Source organism: Hyperoodon ampullatus (genome assembly GCF_949752795.1).
Source record: "Hyperoodon ampullatus genome assembly, chromosome: 17".
Lineage (NCBI taxonomy): Eukaryota > Metazoa > Chordata > Mammalia > Artiodactyla > Ziphiidae > Hyperoodon > Hyperoodon ampullatus.
The window spans coordinates 28,584,899-28,605,159 of NC_136930.1; the positions used below are offsets into that span (position 1 = coordinate 28,584,899).

General features: G+C 34.5%; 1 protein-coding gene across 1 annotated transcript in view; it reads right to left on the reverse strand.

The window, feature by feature from the left end:
* CNGB3 (cyclic nucleotide gated channel subunit beta 3) overlaps positions 1-20,261 on the reverse strand; it is a gene marked incomplete at both ends in the record, with an annotated part of 140,516 nt that overhangs the window by 41,485 nt on the left and 78,770 nt on the right. The window contains 5 exons of the mRNA XM_079722145.1: positions 547-706; positions 4,968-5,109; positions 13,609-13,731; positions 14,466-14,530; positions 17,518-17,604. Of these exons, the coding sequence (XP_079578271.1) occupies positions 547-706; positions 4,968-5,109; positions 13,609-13,731; positions 14,466-14,530; positions 17,518-17,604 (577 nt within the window). The remainder of the gene's footprint in view (positions 1-546; positions 707-4,967; positions 5,110-13,608; positions 13,732-14,465; positions 14,531-17,517; positions 17,605-20,261) is intronic.

The following is a 20,261-nucleotide window of genomic DNA, read 5'->3' on the forward strand; positions in this document are numbered from 1 at the left end:
AGACATCATGAATGAGTAAGGGACTCTTAGAGGAGACCTGTAGCAGGTTGAAAGTGGCTTGAAAGATTGCTGTTCTGAGTACTCACTGTGCTCTGGGAACAGGATGATATCGCAGAGGGAGCAAGGGTTTGGAGGAGAACAGGTACATGTCTCAGTTCCATTTAGGCCATTTGCCTAAGGCCTCTGTGTCCTTGGACATTTTTTTCAGTTAGGAGCTTCCATTTCCTTGTCCCCTAAGGGGGTTGATGACACCAAATTTTCCCCATTTTTTTTTGATGAAGATTATATGAGCTAATGTGTGTAGTATCTAGCATCTGGTAGGCACTGAATAAAATTTAGCCTTTGCTCTTGAAGGATTTGCATAACCCGTAAGTTATGTCTGAACATGTAAGGAAAAAAAGCCCATGGTATTAAATTAATGCTTTAAAGATTATTTGGTTGTTTCCCAATCTTTTTCAAACCCAATTAGTTGCCACTGCTGCCTTATAGGATTTTCATTATAGGACACGTTTTACAGGGTTTTAGTCAGTAATTTGCCGTGCTTACCTAGCATTCTTTGAGAGTCCCATGTATATTCATACCAAGTCCTGACTCGATTCTTCACAATCTTAGGAATGGAATAAGTGTTCATGTAGGCAATGGTATGATCCATGCAGATGCGGAAGTTGTTCTGATTGGCTGTAGCTGCCCCAATTACATCTTGCATCTAAAACCACAAACATGGTCACTCCACACCCAGCAGAGGAAGTGGCAGAGTTACTATAAGCCCAGTTGAATTAAGAGTTCTCACATGATACATTCTATTCTAATCCCTGACTACTTGATTTTTAACACACCGATATTGGGTCCTACTTTCAGCCATTTACCTATAAAATATTGAGCAAATCGTATCCTCTTTCTGACCCAATAAGGACAATAGAACCTGTTTTATCTACCATGTGAGGTTTCTGTGAGGATTCAGTCACATAATGTATGTGACTGCACACAATCTTCTTTGAAACTTGTATATTACTGCAAAGATGTTAGTTGATATTTTAAAAATTATATAGCTGTGCTTATGCAAGAAATGTGCAAAGAAAGTTGAGCGATTACCTGGCAGAACGGCTAGTCCATTTTGGTGAGTCTCGCTTAGAAAGAAAGCATCCTTCATAGATTTTGCCGTGTGGTTGGCTATATAGACTCAATTCATCATGAAATTGCAACCTCTATACTTGCCTTTGTGTTGTTTAGACAGATAAAATCAAATCTCATTATGCTTAAGGCATAGTATTCAGCAGAAGTTGAAATGTGCTGAAATTACTGAAGCATCATCTACTGCTGTGACAATACTTAAGGAACTGTCAGGTTTTAGTTCTCGGATGTTTATAACTCAGCCATAAAAACCCACTCTATGTTAAAAGCTGATCTTTAAGGTCTCAGCACAGAAAAGATATATAGCTTGACTCTTCGTCTCACATAGAGGGAAACAAGTGGTTGTAAATTTGCTTTGACTGTGGGTTTATAATACAGAGGAATACCTGGGCCTCACTTTCACTCATTCATTCTAGTAGTTGAGCCTTTTCTGCTTATGGAAAAACTACTCATTCTTTGCGATCTAGATCAAATGACTCTTTTATTGTGATGCCTTCCTCAGTTTCCATTTCAGAGTTAATAGGTTCTTCTGTTTGTCAAAAGTGTCTGCCGAGTAGCTATGCAGAGAGTCAAACTGGATACTTTTTCAGTTTCTAACCTACTCCTCGAGGACTGTTCTTCAACCACCTCAGTTCCTAGATCTCCTTTTTCCAAGCCATTTCTGACAGATGATGAACATTACCCAGTCACCTAAGGCCTTGAGAATTGGGATATCAGAGATTGGGTTGGGAGAGTTAATAGAGTTTTAAATTGGGATCCAAGGACAATTAAAAGCATTATTGATCAGTGTTGGGGGTGGAGAATTTGTAGTGACAGTAATCTGAATGTTTTATGTGCAATGCTGAATTTTGATGGTGCAGATGAAGAAGATATATATTCTATGATGTGTGTTCCAGTTTAGAGGAGGAAAATGTCAGTCTCTATGAGTTGTACGTGAGAATAGAATATTGCAGTTAAAATGAGATGATCACATCAGGGTGTAGTTCTTGACGTGGTTATATGCGGGAATTTTGAACAAGTGGAGGTTTTGTCCAGGGCTTTCTTACTTTCATTTCTAACTGTTCTCCTTCTCAGCACCTTTTATTCACTGTGAGAGTTAAGGCACAAATCTCTATCTCCTGCCTCAATCTTTCTTTTTGGCTCTAGTCCTACATGTTTAGCGGCTTGATATTTCTTCTTGTTCCTTGGGTCCTCAAAGTCACTGTAAAGGCAGGTGCAATGTGGGGTATAAAGCAACCCTTTCAAACTTTCATGTGCATATGAATCACCTGAAGATCCTATTAAAATGCAAATTCTGACTCTGTAGGTAAGGGGTGAGACCTGAATTTTGAATTTCCCAGGTGATGCTTCTACTGTTAGTCCAAAGACCACTTTGAATGGAATTTTAACTGGAGCTGGACATAGTTTTTAATCTTGTAAAAATTTCCTTGGACATAGTAAGTGCTAAATACATGTTAGATTTTACTATTTTTATCAGTATGATATGGCCTTATCATATGACTATGAATTACATGTATGAATTAGGGTTGCCTCTTAATCTCTTTAAACTGGGGTTGACTCAACTGCAAAACTGAGAAAACATTAAAAGGGATCTGGCTACCTCACATATATTTTATAAAAATTTATTAAATAATATGATTTTTGCCATTTATATTCAAATTAATTGCATTTCTCTATAAACAAGCTTCCTATTTTCTTTTTAATATTTATTTATTTATTTATTTATTCATTTGGTTGCACCCGGTCTTAGTTGCGGCAGGCAGGCAGGCAGGCAGGCAGGCATGCTCCTTAGTTGTGGCATGCATGTGGGGAGAATCAAACCCAGGCCCCCTGGCTTGGGAGCATGGAGTCTTCTCCACTGCACCACCAGAGAAGTCCCCGCAAGCTTCCTATTTTCAATCACTGTTAATGTAATCTCCCCAGGCATTAAGATTATAATTTGTGCTTATAGTTTTTAACCACTTGGTGTTCATTTTCCAAACCTAAACATTTTCTAAATAGAGTTTCCTTTACAGTCTCTCTCTCTATTCAGTTACCACGTTCAGGCTGAAGTTGCCATATCCCTGAGCACCTGTATTAACCATGTTTTTTATTTTCTGTATTTTGATTCTTTGATTTCTGGGACTATCCCTCCCAGAGTTAGCTGATTCCTAAAGATAACAAACTACTGGGAGTGTGCCTTTCATATGCAAAATAGCCAGCCCCGAGCCCATACTCCCATCACCCTTCTTTATTGGGCCCTCATATTCTAGGCTACTATCCACCTGCCCCAATTACTCCAGGGCCAGGTACCAGACAACTAGAGACAGTCCCTACACCCCAGAGCCTGCTGAAATTATCCGAACTCGCCAATCTTAAACCCCCTTACCTTGCTTGATCAGTTCCTTTCCTTGTGCCACCCTATGTAACCCTATTGGCAAGGTGTGACCCTCTCTTCTTGGATCTGTTTTGTATAACAGACTGTCTCTTCAATGTAAGTGGTCTCCTGATCTTTTGGCCTTACCATCCATAAATGACAATAAAACCTACATTTTAAAACTGTATGACCCTTCCAATTTATATTATATTTGATTAATCTTCCTTAAATCTCTTATTTGTTAAAAATCCTTCCCTGGCTGATTTCCCATTGCCCTTAGGATAAAATTCAACATCTTTAATTTAACATTCAGAGCCCTTAAAATATCTTATCCTTACATACGTCTCTAACCTTATTTATAGGTGTCCTTCACTCCCATCGTTATGGTACTTCTTCTATTCTCTCAAACATATCTTGTGCTTTATCATTATCTTTCACACACTGTTTCTGATTGATTGAACTATCTATCTATAACTACTGAATCCTATCTGGTTTTTTAAATACATTCTCCTCTATGAAACCTCCTGGGAAGCTTCCCTTTTCTGACCTAATACAGAGCTTTCAAACTCTTCTCTGGAACTTACCAAGGATAGCAGCCCCTTGACATTCATGGATGTAGGATTTGAGTTCTATTTGTGATCAGCTTCAAATGTTATAATGAATAGTTTTCATTGTTAAATTTTGTTAAAGCATGAGTTTTATTCATAGCACTGTCAGTGTGGTGAGTGGGAACCAATAATTTATCTAGTGGTAATAATCATTTTGTGATTTTGTCTAACTATTTACCCCGTACACAAATCTCAACATGGCTTCTGCTCTCAGACATATAATATGTAAAATGCCTTACAAGGAAGTATAATGTCTAAAGATACTATGCTGCAAGCTTTTTATTTCTTGTGAATCTGGGAATTTACAAAGGTGTTGGGCTCTATCCCTTGCAAATGGCAACTACCTTGCAATAGAGTTATTTGGGTATTTGTTTTACTTTCTTACTAGACTGTGATTCCTCGAGAATAAGGCAGGGAGATACCATAATAAACGTTTATGAACCACTGGTTTTTTAATTAAATTAATTTAGATGACATTTGGTAGCCTCTGGTTTAAATGACTTTTGAAGTTGATTTTAAGCCAGGGATTTTATGAGAATATTTAAAGCTTAAGTAAAAAAAGAGAGCTTCTATAGTTTTCAGGAAACACCAAGTAAGAAGTGAACTTAGAAACGTGAGTCTCTGAGAGTCTAACACAACACTCATTGTGTACAAGTCTTCTGAAAAATTTGATGGTTTAAAAATTGAAAGGCAATGTTGATCTATTTACATTCCCATTCAATTCATCAAAATAGATGGAAATTAGTAAAAACAAAACAAAACAAAAAAAACACCAGATAGATTTTGATTTTTTCTCTGTAAAGTTTATAAAGACTTGTTAGATTTTCAAAAATGAGAGCATTGTATATCCAGGGATTCACATCTCAGTTTACCTGACCAATTAAGCTGGAGAACACAAAAACTCCAGAAAAAAAATTCAACAGTTGAAAAACAATTTCAAATGAAGTTTGTGGTTCTGGAAGGCCCCCAATGGTAATTAAAGTTCGAACTGCCCAATAATAACATCTCAGATACCTGTGAAAAGAGAAGATATACATTTTGCTCTTTACTATAACAGTAAAATGCCACTATGCTTGGGAATAGAGATTACTACTAGATTTTAACACATTTCCTGCTAATCAAGATTTTCTTTCTGTAGGCAGCATTAGCAAATACCATGCATACTAATGTAAACTTCTTTTTTAATGTAAACTTCTTGATAAACATTGTGAAATGACTAAACAAACCCAAGGAGGGTATTTACTAGCTGTTCCACTTATTTCTCGCTGCAAAGCAAATCACCCTAAAGTTTAGTGGTATAAAACAACAACTATTTTACTAGGCTTATCATATTATGGGTTAGGTATTTTGTAAAAGGCCCCCCAGAGATGGCTTATCCATGCTCTATGATGAGTGGACCCTCAGGTGACTTGAAGAGTTAGAGACAACTGGGAGGACTTGATTGAGGCCAAAGTTCTGAGGCCTTGGTTCTAACTGTTGACTGGGTTCTCCATGTTATATGTTCCATGTTGACTGTTCTCCATGGTATATCTGTTTGGAATGCCCAGGGTATCTTCTCTCACAGTCTGAGCCTGAGCTGGAATGGTTGGAACAGCTGGGGCTGGCTGGGTATTTTCATTCGGTCTCTCCATATGACTAGCTTGGGCTTCCTCACAGCATGGAAGTCTTAGGTTAGATGGACTTTTTGTCTGGTGGCTGCTTTCCCCCAGAGTGATAACAGCCCAGGCAGTAGCTATAAGGCTTCTTATAATTCAGGAGCCCTGCAATGTCTTAATCTCTTGCCATGTATATTTGCCAAGCAAGTCACTAAGACCAGCCCATATTCAAGGGAAGGGATATTTGAATATACCTCTCAATAAGAGGAGCAGTAAAGAATGCGAGGCTACATTTAAACTACCCCATTAGTGATTAGTGAGGAATATCATAGACATCAAGTGTGTTTATGGAGAGGGGAGGGCCCTTTATAGTTTAGAACCAGTTATTTTTTACTGATGGGAAGTAGAACAAGTAGGTATATACTTCTCTATTTTCTACTCATATCTTATTATGTTACTGAATACATAAACCGTGGCAGACAGAGGAAAACTGAGTTATATCTTAAAAGGGGAATTACTCTTGGGTGTAATAGGTAATTTATCTAGAAATTTAGTATTGAAGAAAACCAATTATGCTCAGAAATATACTTGGTAAAGATTCTGTACCTAACTCGTGCAGTTGCAAATGGAGAGACAGATCATAATAGTCCAGATGGGAAGAACATCAGGAACCAGGACAACAGAAAATAATATGATAAAGATTAGGACAGAACATATAAGATTCACTTAGCTATATTTGATCAAGCGTTTCATGTATCCAGAGTGAGGTGGGAATAGAAGTTAGTATTACAACCCCATTGTATATATATATATTGTAATTTTGGTACTCAGTTAGGTATACCACTGGGTATATTCCATACAGCTCTGTTAACATGGTCTGGATCAGACATTTCCACTGAATCCTTGAAGAAAAATGTCCCATATATAGAGACCATCTTCAGATGTTGTTACAGAGAGGCATTTGGATTTAGTGGGTTCCAGCTAGCTATTCTAGTTTCCAGAGTAAACACAGAAAAGCAGCACGTTTTACAGAATCCTGCCCTAGTCAGGCTTTTATTTCTTGTCTGGGTGTGCGACATAAACATTTGCAATTTAAGTAATGGTACATTTGTCTTTGAACAAGGGTGGTCTTTTTCTTGTGAAAATAGATTACAATTTTCAGATCTTCAAATACTAAGGAGTATACAAAGAAAGAATCAAACTGCAGTTAAAGTCAGTATTCAAATAAAAACAGATCTAGAAAGAAATCACTTGTTTTGATATTCAATACCTTTTGAAGGACATGAGTTTTTTGTTTGTCTGTTTGTTTTACCTGGTAGATATAGGAACAGACAAAGAATTAACTCTTTGGTAAGGTTTGAAACCTCTGTGCCAAGAGAATAAAAATATTACTACTCTGCAATAGTTTTTCTAGCAGGCTTCCTTAGACTTAAAAAATATTATAGTGAACTTGATGTCAAAGAGAACCACCTTGAAGAAGTATGGAATTAATTTTATGGATTGCATTTTAACTTTTCAATTCCAATTTATAATTTCTTGTTACCTGATTTAGTGTTATCACAGGTCCTGGACCTGTGGGTCTCTTTGAATTAAGGAAATTTATTGACCCCAATACAGCCCAAGAGTGAGACAGGGACCAGATTCTCTCCCTACATGACAACTCCATTTCAAGTGTTGGGATTACTATCCCCTACAAAGTCCCTCCAGTGTTAAGAGGAACAAGCACATGAAGTACTTTCTCTCATTTTCTTATTTATGGATGTTAGAAAATAACAATTAAATGTAAAACTTAGGCATTGATTTTCCAAATCTGAAGGGTTAGCCTCGAACTATTTTTTCATACTGAAACAGTCTGCTATGTTAATTGGAAGTTTTCTGCCCGGATGCTTTGAGGTTTATTTTGGGATTCTTTTCTCAGTCATGTCTTACAGCCAGACATGCACAACCAAAGGTAAGATTTGTAATTTAATTAGATGGCATCTTATCGATTTTCTAGGATTAGCTTAATTAGTCAAGTGTATCCACCTCTAATATTTACACCCTGGGCAGATAGATCTTTTCAAGGAGATTTTATCTGGCCGATTTAATACATGAGCTGTCTTACAGGCTCTATATATACAGCCCCAAGTTAAAGCACTAAGGCAGAACTTGACATAAAACCATAAAAAAAATTTAGTGTGAAAATAGAAATTCTTCCTCTGTGAAACAAATGCAACATTAAACTTCCCCCCAACATTTTGTTTTGAAATATTTCAAACAAACAGAAAAACTGAAAGAATTTCACAGTGAGCACCATATATCCATGACCTAGACTTTATTATGAACATTTCACTCCACCTTCTTTGTCACATATTCCTCCATTTTCCATCCATCAATCCATCTTATTTTTTGGATGCGTTTCAAAGTAATTTGCAGACAGTAGACAGTTACTTCTAAATACAGCACTTCAGAATATATATATATATATATATATATATATATATATATATATATATATATATAAAACTCAGAATACACTTCAGAATATATATATATATATATATATATATATATATATATATATATATATATATATATATATATATATGTTAGAATATACTTCAGAAAAAATATATATATACTAGAGTTAAGTATTGGTAAAGAGTTATTTTAAAATTTTGAGAACACATTGAGAGCACAAATCTTAAGTATACTATCTGATACTATTTGATGAATTTTGACAAACCCATACACCTGTGTAACTCAGAAACCCATCAAGACAGAGAACATTTCCATCACTCCACAAAGCTCTCTTTTCCCAGTCAATCCCTGCCCACACAGGCAACTACTCTTCTAATTTTTTTCTGTCTCAGATGAGCTTTGCCTGCTTTAGAATTTCACACAATGAAATTACACAGTGTATACACTGTTGTGTAAGATGTCTTTCACTCAAAATAATGTTTTTGAGATTTAGCTGTGTTTTTGTGTGTATCAGTACTTTATTCCTTTTTATTGCTAAGCACTATCCCTTGCATGACTATGGCACAGTATGTTTATCCATCTTCATGTGGATGAACACCTAGGCTGTTTCAAGTCTTTGGTTCTTGTGAATAGACATTCTATGAATATACTTATATAATTATTTTTAGACATATATTTTCAGTTCTCTTGGGTAAATATTTAGGCTTGCAATTTTTGTTTTTAAGGTAGGTGTTATATTTAATTGTAAAAGAAACTGTCAGATTTTATCCCTCCAACAATGTATGAGTTCCAGTTCCTTCATATTCTTACCCCAAGACTTGGTATTGTCAGTCTTTTTAATTTTAGCCATTGTGGTGGACGTGTAGTGGGACATGCAACTTTTAAAATTACCCAGTTTGATACTTTATGAATGGACTTTTAAACTACCCCAATCCATCTTAGTTCTAGGTTTCTGTAAATTTATCACTGAAGGCACCGAATATGGAGGAGAACGGTCTCATTAGAAGACAAACTCCTCAAAGACAGGTATTACACAATAGGAGCTTAATATATTTGTTAAATTACCTGAAAGAATAAGTGAAAGGTTATGCATACTTAGACTTAAGAACATAGGAAGGCTGTATCTGTGAGCACATCTATGCAATCCCCTTCCATACATGCTGCCAGCTGCCTTTCATCTCCCTTCTGGTCTACTGAATTCTGCTGTTCTGGAGAGGTTTTGTTACATTTGTCTAAGTGTCTAGTGTAAAGACCGTTATTTTATTTATTTATTTTTTTGTCAGTGTCTGAACTGAAGTATCTAGGGGACCCTGAGTTAATACCTTCATCTACCCTGGTCTCATCTTCCTCCTGTGTAAAAAGAAGGGAGTAAGTTATCCTAAATTTCCCTAGCACTAAGATATGGACATTCTGACTCTTTCTCCATCCCATCTAAAGTCATGATTCCCATGACAAACTTGCTTGCTATTTTTACTCTTTCTTTTGATGGTCTATGTGTTAGGGATTGAGGCTAGGTATTTGCTAAGAGGTTTGTGCACGCTGGGAAATTTATGTCAGAAAATAAATAAATTGGGGTATATATGGATTAAGGGACATTGGGAACATTTCTGGGTACCAAATAACCTTAACTACTTATGTTTTCCTTTTGAGCTAAGTAAGCCCTTTCCTACTTTGTCAAATTTCACAGTCAAATGAAGGATGCCATCTACTTAGTATAAATGAAAATGACTTCTTGTCTTCTATTGAAATGAACAGACATTATTATTCTGATGAGGATTAATAAAATAGTAATAAATGACTCATTTTAAATGCTCACAATGCTCAACTTATGCCCCACAGTTGCTGCATAATTCTAGCTAGGAGAAAGTTTACAAGTCCAGTGATTTCATAAACAACCTTCAATTTATAGGTCATCAGAAACCATCACGAGGGTTAACTAAGAAAATGCTTTAAGCTTACATGGTCAAAGAGTAATATGGAATAATAGAAGGGGCAGGTGATGCTTAAAAACTGTGGGAAAATGTAAGTATGTTAATAACTGCCATTTGCAAATTATCTTAAAATACATATAAATGCTGCTTTTAAAGACTTTTTATTTGCAAGGATGTGTCCATGACAGCTGGTAACAGGATTATTGGAGCTTTGGTTTTGGGAGAGACCCCTCCTGTCTAAAGCAGCAGAGAATGGGGGCTGTATCATACCAGTGTTGTGAAATGTATTGAGACTTGCTTTTTGGCCTAGAAAATGACCACTTTTTGTAATCTTTCCATGAGTAATTAAAGAATGAGTGGTGTCTTTTTCCAAGGAGGAAATGCAGATGGCCTGTAGATACATGAAAAGATGCTCAACATTGCTAACCATCAGGGAAATGTAAATCAAAACCACAATGAGATATCACCTCACATCTGTCAGAATGGCTATCATCAAAAAGAACACAAATAACAAATGTTGGCAAGGATGTGGAGAAAAGGGAACCCTTGTACACTGTTGGTGGTAAAGTAAATTGGTATAGCCATTGTGGAAAACAGTATGGAGGTTTCTCAAAAGGTTAAAAATAGAGTTACCATATGACTCAGCAGTTCCACTCCTGGGCATATATCAAAAACAAAAACACTAATTCAAAAAGATACCTGCACCCCAATGTTCATAGTAGTGTTGTTTACAATTGCCAAGATATGAAAGCAGCCTAAGTGTCCATTAACTGATGAATGGAAACAGAAGATGTGATACACACACACACACACACACACACACACACACACACACACACACACTGGAATACTACTCAGCCATGATAAAGAATGAAATCTTGCCATTGGCAACAACATGGATGGACTTGGAAGGCATTATGCTAAGTGAAATAAGTCAGACAGAGAAAGACAAATACTGTATGATATGTGGAATCTAAAAAATACAACAAACTAGTGAATACAACAAAAAAGAAGCAGACTCACAGATATAAAGAACAAACTAGTGGTTACCACTGGGGAGAGGGGAGGAGGGAAGGGCGTTATAGGGATAGGGAATTGAGAGGTACAAACGATTATGTGTAAAATAAGCTACAAGGATATATTGTACAACACAGGGAATATAACCAATATTTTACAATAACTATAAATGGAGCATAACCTTTAAAATTATGACTCATTATATTGTACAGCTGTAACATATAATATTGTACAGCAACAATAACTCAATAAAAATTAAAAAATTAATGAGTGGTTTCTAATTCTTGGGTACAAAGTTCCATTTGTATTTGTTAAATCAAGCTTTTCAATGGGTTCTCAAATCTTTTATATCTTTACTGATTGTCTTTGATTGCTTGATCAGTCAATAGTGCGTTGATGTCTTACACTTTGATGGTGTATTTGCAAATTTCTCTTCCTTCTAATAATTTTTGCTTTATGAATTTCTTTGATTCATCATGAGTACTTTGCATTAGGTGCATGCACATTTAGAACTGGTAAATATTGATAGTGAATTGAAACTTTTACCATTATATGATAACCTTATTTTTCCCTAAAATAATTTTTGTTTTAAAGTCTATTTCAACTAATATTATTTGACAGTCTCTTTTAGGTGGTGAATTTAATTCATATTAACTTATTCTGCTTACTGATATATTTTAAGTTGTTTCTACAATCTTATCTTGTTTTTTATTCTACTGATTCAGAAGTTATCTTCTCTATTTCTGTTCCTTAGTGATTATCTTACCACTCTACTCCAGCTTCAGTACACACATTTGTTTTTTAGACTTTGGAGATTCCTTTTACTTTCTAGAGAGTTTAGCAATCATTGAAAACTGTTGTGATTATAATTTATATAGATATGTATCTTATAACAAGTAATTGCAATAAGTAATACAACAAAAATTTCAAGTAGTTTATCTTTTTGTATTTTAGTGAGAGGGCTTTGAATATCTGGTCTGCACTGTAGCTGGAATTAGATGTCTAAAATATTAGAACAATGTAGCTTCAGTTTCTTATGGGTTGAAACAGGTTTCTTTCTTCTTGTTATAATACAGATTTGGTCATTCCTTCCTTTTTTCTTTACTCTCTCTCATACACTCACTATATGTTAGGTATTTAAAGAAGGCAAGTAGGAAGAGAGAGTAAAGAAACTTCCTTCTTGCCTTCTTTAAATACCTAACATATATTGAGTGTATGTTATATACTTAACAATGTTCTAGGCACTGGGAACAAGATATATTCTCTAGAAATGCTGCAGAAAGGCATTCAGGTATGAAAAGAGAAATAAATCCACTTTTCCTGGATGGCAACTGTATATTATTTTGCTAATTTGATAAAAACACTTATCAGACTTATGGGTCTAATGATGTTGAATTACATACTTCTAGGCAATATTTAATATAGTTGGTATCTTACTCAGTTTTCTTTGTAGTTACTTATATTAAACAAAATATATATTTAATTCACATTCTAAAGGGAATTACTTATAGATTTGGTTATACACTTTCTTCTTGTGTGTGTTTGTGTGTGTGTGTGTGTGTGTGTGTGTATGTGTATTTCCCCGATCAGTGGACCTTCTGACTTAAAATTTTTAAAATTAGTTCTGGTTAAAAGTTCAAAAAATGTTATAATCCCTCATTCAGATCCTGCTCACTCTAGCTAGGGTGTAATTTTGTGAGATATCTTTACTCTTTTTGCTCTATCCTCTAATTGCTTTCTTTCCCAAGGCTGCTGTGAGTTGCCCTTCAAAGTCATTCTGGGACCTGTTATTTTCCAGTAAGGACATTGCTTTATAATAGGCTCAATGTCATTTCACTGGAGCAGAAAGTTAGTGGAATCTACTTTATGCCAGGCCTTTGTATCTACCAAAAGGAAATTTCACTATTAAATAACTCAATTGCCATTATTGAGCCCTGATTCTACTGTACTAAAATTTTCAGACAATCTCTTATTCTCAGGGTACTTGCATATCTAATTGTCAAGTTTAGTATATGATCCTTGTTACTCTGTGTTTAATTGAGTTTGTGGTTATAGCTGACTCATAAACTCATAAAGCTCTTCAGTGGTAAACTAATTAGCCACTGCATCTGCCCTCCAAATAATTAACATTCTTCATTACTAACAATCAGCATAGGAGTTATTAAAAGTTACCTTACCACTCATCTGTCTAAAGCACAGGCTTTCAAACTTTTTTGTTCATGATCCTGAGTAAGAAATGCATTTTACAGGTTAATCCAGGACACACACACACACACACACACACACACACACACCCTACTCAGTAAGACAGACTTGGATATTTTCTATTATGTCCTCCTCTATTCTATCCTCTTTCACTTAAAAACATACTGACATACTAATAAAGAGTTTTTACTGCCCATTAATGGATTGTGATTTACAGTTTCAAAAAACACTAGCTTAAGAAAGCTCAAACTGAAACATAAAATTAAGAATAATCAATAAACGTTTCCTTCAAAATTAAAACTTACTTGTTTCCTTCACCATCATACACCCATCTGGTAGTTCCAATTCCTTCATAGTTTGAAGCCCAATAATACATACAGGCATTAATGTGCAGAGTAAAGAGCAAGTATCCAGTTGTTCGAATGACTCTGACAAGGAGAATAAATGCAAAGTAAGACTCATGTTGTTTCTGGATTACAGCCTATTTTAACATTTTCTTTTCCTTAAAGTCTCTGTTGAATCTCCTTGTTTTAAATCTGTGAACTGTTAACTCTCATTAGTACAATATAAAATGATGGTGCCTTCACATGTTTTCTGACTGCAGTGTCTTGACTGGGACTGACAAGAATAGAAAAAAAAATCCTCTCTTTTCACAAATGGTATGAGTTAACTCCCTGAAAGATATGCCTCCAGGGTCACCTCTCCATTTTGAGTCCCATAAAATACACCATGCTGATTTCACTGGATATACCTGAAAAGCTCATGGGATTTTATGCTGCGATTAACAGACTAGAGGTCTCTGGGCAAGTTAAGTTCAGAACAGCAAATGAATGAAAATTCAGATTAGAATGAATTGTCATGAGAGAGGTGTAAAAAACTTGTGAAAGAGCACGTTTCTCTGTCCTTGTTCTGACTGAAGCAGGTAATTCGTCCTCTTTTTCAGTCTTGTATTCTTCTAAAATCTAATATAATTTTCATAATTTTATCTCACTTCAAAATGTTCAAATCTACTTTAGAACACAACCCAATATTTTACGTAGCCCCCAATCTGAGATTATAACCTTCTCTTTTGCAGGGAGGCCATATTCTTCCCAAGTCCTGTCTAAAATATTTCACTATTGTTCTCTCTCCCAGCCCTGAAGTACACTGAGTTATACTTTACCTGTAGAAATATGCCTTGTTCATTACAGACTCTAGGTGATGGTTAAACTCAAAAAATGAAGTGTACTATGTAGAAAACAAGCAAAAGAAATCCAAAAGTGCATTAGTCTTAAATACATCTATTATATTTAAATAAAGCAATATAAAATATACTTTATTTGTTACTGAAAATAATTCTATTCATGTCTTAATAAAACTAAGGTCTGTCAGTGGTATTTTCCTCCGGGTAGTGCATTTTAACAAGGTGTCAAGCTTCCAGAGCTTCTTGCTTTATTTTATTTCTACCCTCTAGTTATAGTCTTGTTTGTAATGCTTGTTGAAAATCAAGCTTAAAAACATTTCTTTCCTTTTTTTTCTTTTTTAAAGCATGTAGTAGAACTTTATTTTACAATAATTAAAAATCATACCTGCCCCCAAAACATAAGTAAGATAGTAAAAGTGTAATAAAATACATTGAAATCATAAATAGGTGTTAAGGCCTGTTGCTCAACACTAGCATTGTTTTTAAGCAAGTTGCATTAAATGTGTATTTATTTCAACAAAATTTAAAGTCCAGTTAATATAAGCATTTGTTATCTATTCTTGACATTGTTCAAAGACATAGAGAATTTATATGCATTTAATCCAAACAGTTGCTATTTGCCTCAAGATTTTCTTCTGCTTATACCCACTTCTATAGCAACAAATACGCCCTACATGCACTCTTACCCCCTACTTTCTCTTTTTAATCTATAGGCTGTAAAATGCAAGAGCAAGAGCATGAAATCCAGAGCCAAACACCAATCTCCTCTCTGCCATTTATTAACTCTGTGAGCTTGGAAAAGTCACTTAATATTTCTGTACTTTGGTTTCCTCATCTGTAAATTGAGGACAATAAGAGAAAGTACTTAGACTCATAGGATCTTAAAGATAGGAAGGGCTATTAGAGATTATTTAGTTCAAAATTTAATCCAATGTAGATAAGACTGTAATAGAACATTTGGAATTATAAAACAGCTATAATAACAATGACTATTTAACTAGAAATATACACAAATGATTTGTTTTTCCAGAATTCCTGAGTAGGAAACATCCATTAAGCATTCAGATTAAGATAATTTCAGTTTGTGGTAACTTGTTTATTGTGCTCTTAACAGAAGTTTTCACAAAGGCACATTTTAAAATTTAGCTTAAGTGTTCACTGTAGAGAAAATTTATATTCTTAATTTGTTTTCGCATATATAATTTGGAGATAGGTATGTGATATTTTCCCTAGAGAACTGCACATTAAAATGACACACTTATGTGAAGATGACTGGACTGTGGGGCTATGTAAAGAAGATTAATGTTGGCTTTCAGGATCTCCTGTATTATAAAAAAAACTACCTAATATAGTGAGTAGGTTTTTGGACACTGAAGGGACACAGAGATGGAGTTTGAAGAGTTAGCATTTTATAAATTTTTATTATAATGCCAGACAAACACTCAAATCCATAGGAACCTGAGTCTCTCTCAAAGTTGGTTACCTCTGAGCAGTGGCCTCCAGAAACGTCCATTCTACACTAGAAATTTGATGACGGATGGCCAGCCCACCAAGCTGCTGGGAACGTTAAGTTCTGCTCAATCTAGACCTACATTTTGTGGTCAAAATAGAAGTCTCTAGAGTTGTTTTGGATGGACGAGAATATAGAGTAAGGTCCCTCTTGACTTGGAAAAATCATGGGTGTGGAAGGAAAGCTCCTTCAGCCTGAAGTTTATTTGCCCGTCTGATTATAGTAAGGAATTTGCAGTCAGAAAAATATGTGATAGAATCCAGATACTGCCACTCACCAGAGTGTGTCTGGACAGATTTTTTTTACTCTGCTAATTCTCATTTTCCTCATCTCTAAAATGAGGTTGTTTGGAGGAATAACTGAGATAATGAATACGGAGTTAAAGTATGTAGCTACAAGTATGTATTCAACAAATATCAGCTGCAGCTGTGTTAGGATCCACCCGAGTCTCCAGGTTATGTCATCTTGTCTTCCCAAGGTGTCAAAGCGATAACCACCTAAAACTGATAAAATCTTTGGTGTTCCTTTTAAGAAGGCTGTCTTTGGAAATACAAGCTATCATTGCTATTATTAAAAATTTATATGAAATTTCACCTCCTGACTCTCCTCAGATTCCTCTTAGGTATCTGATAAAGCTATGAGTTATAAAATATTTATGTCTTAGAATCTTTTTGAATAGGTAATACATTCACATAGTTCAAAAATAATAGGAAATATATACCTTCATAGTCTTTTCTCCTATTCCTGCCCCTACCCATCCTGCTTTTCCCTCCAGCTTCCCATCCTTACCTCAGTTAACCATTTTTATTAGATTTTTTGGGTAGTCTTCCACTGTTTATGTAATATAGAAAAATAGTATATTTTCCCCTTTCTGTTACAAAAGTTAGTATTGCTCTATAAACTGTTCTGTAACTAGCTTTTTTTTTTTTTTTTTAAACTGAGCAGTTTGTCTTGGAGGTCTTTCATAGAAAACTTCCTCTTTATTTTTACATTACAAAATACTCTATAGATATACTGCAATGTATTTAACTATTTCCCTCTTGATGGACAATTGAGTTGTATCTAAGTATCTAAATAATTTTGTTATGCAATACTGTGCTTGCATTTTTCTATAATTATAGAATTTTTGATGAGTGAGATAACTTAGAGGTCATCTAAACTAATACCCTCATTTTACAGCCAGTATTGCAGGCATTCAGTGACTATGTAATAAACAGTGACAAGTGGAACAGTATAAAATATTCATTTGTAATTATAGCTGTATTTCAAAATATACATTCCTATTTTAAGTTATAAAAATAGCTGTTATGAGATATAGACTCAAAACAACCAAAAGCAACTTCCATTACTAGAAATAGGGATGTTTTTCCTTCATTCAGCTTTTAAAATTCTTAGCATTGATGAGGGCATAAAAATGGAGGATAGTTTGGGAAAAATTAAGAATATGATACTTTTAGGATATTTTAAAGTACTTTGAGATTTCCATTATTATAAGAAAACAGTTACATATAGTTATCTTACCTTTAACATCCTATTTGTCCTAAATATTGGATTAAACCCAAAGAAGAGGTAGAAAACATCAAATGGCATTATTGATGCCACATCCAACTGTTGGAAGAACACATTCACAATCATGTTGTGTTTACATGCTTTTTAGGACATGAATTGATTTATACCAATAAGGCTGACCAGTCACCATGATTTGTTTGTTGCTTAATACAAAATTGCCTTCAGTTTCATATGCATGGTGTCACTGAAAGGTGTATTAACGCCCTGAAAACAAGAACACTACTTCATAGCCTACTTCCAATGAATTTCATTTCCAGCTTCATGCATCTGATCTCGGCTTAGGCATTGCGTTTTCTGGGATTTTCTTGAGCTGTCACATATATTTAAGGCATGGCAAGGTTGCTACTGTTAAAATACATTTTAATAGTGTTTTAAACTTGGGGCTTTTGGACTGAAACTCAAGCCCATTCTTGATTTTATGTGAAACAATTGGGCATTCATTGTAGTGATATATTTTTATGTTTCAGGCAATTCTCCAGTGTTCAGGGCTAATTATATTGTTGGTGGTTCATCCAGACTCTTCAGTTCTTTCTACTACTGTCTACTTTGTATCATATTGCTAGCAATAAACTGCTGTGAACATATCTATCAGAGACTGTACAAGCTAACAGAGAGGAGAGGAAAGAAGTCAGTCCCATTTACAATTATCAGTTCCGATGGGAGAAGGTATTGAAAGTACTACTATAGCTAAAGCTAATATATTTTAAATTTGTGATGTATTTAAATTATTCTGGCCTTCCATTACCCTGGTAATTTTGAAATGACAGCATAACATTTGCATACTTTCCTGATTGCAATGATAACAATATAAAATTCTTTTACATAAGACAATTATTCATTTTCATTATTTTTTACATCATCTTGAAAAATAGGGTACATTAAAAAAAACCGTTTAATTTATTTAAGACAATTAAGAGGAGTTAAGACTTTTGTGTAAGGCCATACGTATGAAATGGAAAGTTGAAGTAATTAATTGTGTACTACAATTTCAAAGCCTAGTGCTATTGAAAAGGAATGGGACTTTCAGTTTGAATGAACACACATTGGCTACTATAAACAAATTACTAACTAAAATAATTGGCTTAAAAATTGCATAATATCATCAAACCTCATTGATTTTACCCTACAGATATTGAGCCTCATAACAAGTTGAGAGGTACACAGAGCAGTTACTAAAATAATGTCTTATAAATAAGGAAGCAGGAGCACAGAACTGTGGATTTGTCTAGTGCTATTTCAGGATCCAATTGCTCAAGTACTCACTTGACTTTTCTATGCAGACAATTATTAATCATGTTTGATAGTAATACATTAATGTGGATTTATATAGATAGAAATGATTTATTTCTCAATGAATTGTAGAAAATTGAATTAAGTACTGACCAACACTGTACTCTGTACAAGGAACTTTGCAAAGCATGTTGGGGTTGAAATAGAAGTAAGATATTGTTTCTGTCCACAAGAAGTTAACAATCTAATGGTGGAATAACCAAGCACAGAAATAGCTATAATACAATGCCATAAGACATACAGGATGTGCTAAGGAAATTCAAAAGGCATGACTGCAATTAAATAAATGCAAAAGTTTACATTTATGAACCCAAATTAAATATATGAGTTAAGTTGCCCTTATTCAAATTCAAGAAAGTGATTAAGTGTTTGGAATAAGGTCTGTGGCACTTACAAAACTATTCATCCTCTTTGTAGAGTTCATCAAAGTAGTTTAGATCTTTTATGAATATGTCCAAGTATGTGACAGTTTTTTACAGAGAAAATTAGTTGGAGATAAAAACGAATTGAAAGAAATTTTAATCACCATAGATCGCCAGTAGGGACAATTTGGCACCTAAACCCAGATTTGTACTTTTAACAAAATTTGAGGCCACTAAAGTGTTGTCCCTGAAATGGGAGGTTGGAGTTCACTCATACAGATTGGGCAACCTTGGAACAACCTCAAATCTCTGCCTCTTTCTCGGGGTTAGGAGGAAAAATAAAAGATAATAAAGTACTTTGTAAATAATTATGGGTGAAAAAACTACACATGGGTGAAAAAATAATATTATACTGTTATTTGAGAAAAGGAAGATGCCATGTTATCTAAATAATTGCTTCTTTTTTTTTTTTCGCTGTATGCCATTCTAACAATTTCCAGTGGTTTTATTTTTTAAATTTTTTTATTAAAAAAATTTTAAAAATTTCATATTGGAGTACAGTTGATTAACAATGTTGTGTTAGTTTCAGGTGTATTGCAAAGTGATTCAGTTATACCTATACATGTATCTATTCTTTTTCTAATTATTGTCCCATTTAGGTTATTACAGAATATTTAGCAGAGTTCCCTGTGCTATACCATAGCATATATTTTGCTTATATGAACAAGAAAGAAATAGGAGTAGAAACAATTTTGTAGACTTTTACATCATCATGCTACATGAATTTGAGGCTAGAATTATGTATGGACAAGACAAAGTACACCCCATACTCCTTTGTTGACATTTAAATTGGAATTTAAATGTGGGCACTAAGATTTTGTTCTGCCTAGTAAAGACCCATATATTGAATTACACATTTGCACATACTAGGAAGTATATTGTATAATTATTGAGAAGCCAAAACTCTGCCTAATAAAACCTCACCTGTATAAACTTTGTTACAAAGGCTACGATTTTTAAAGGAAGGAAATTTTTTTTTTTGGT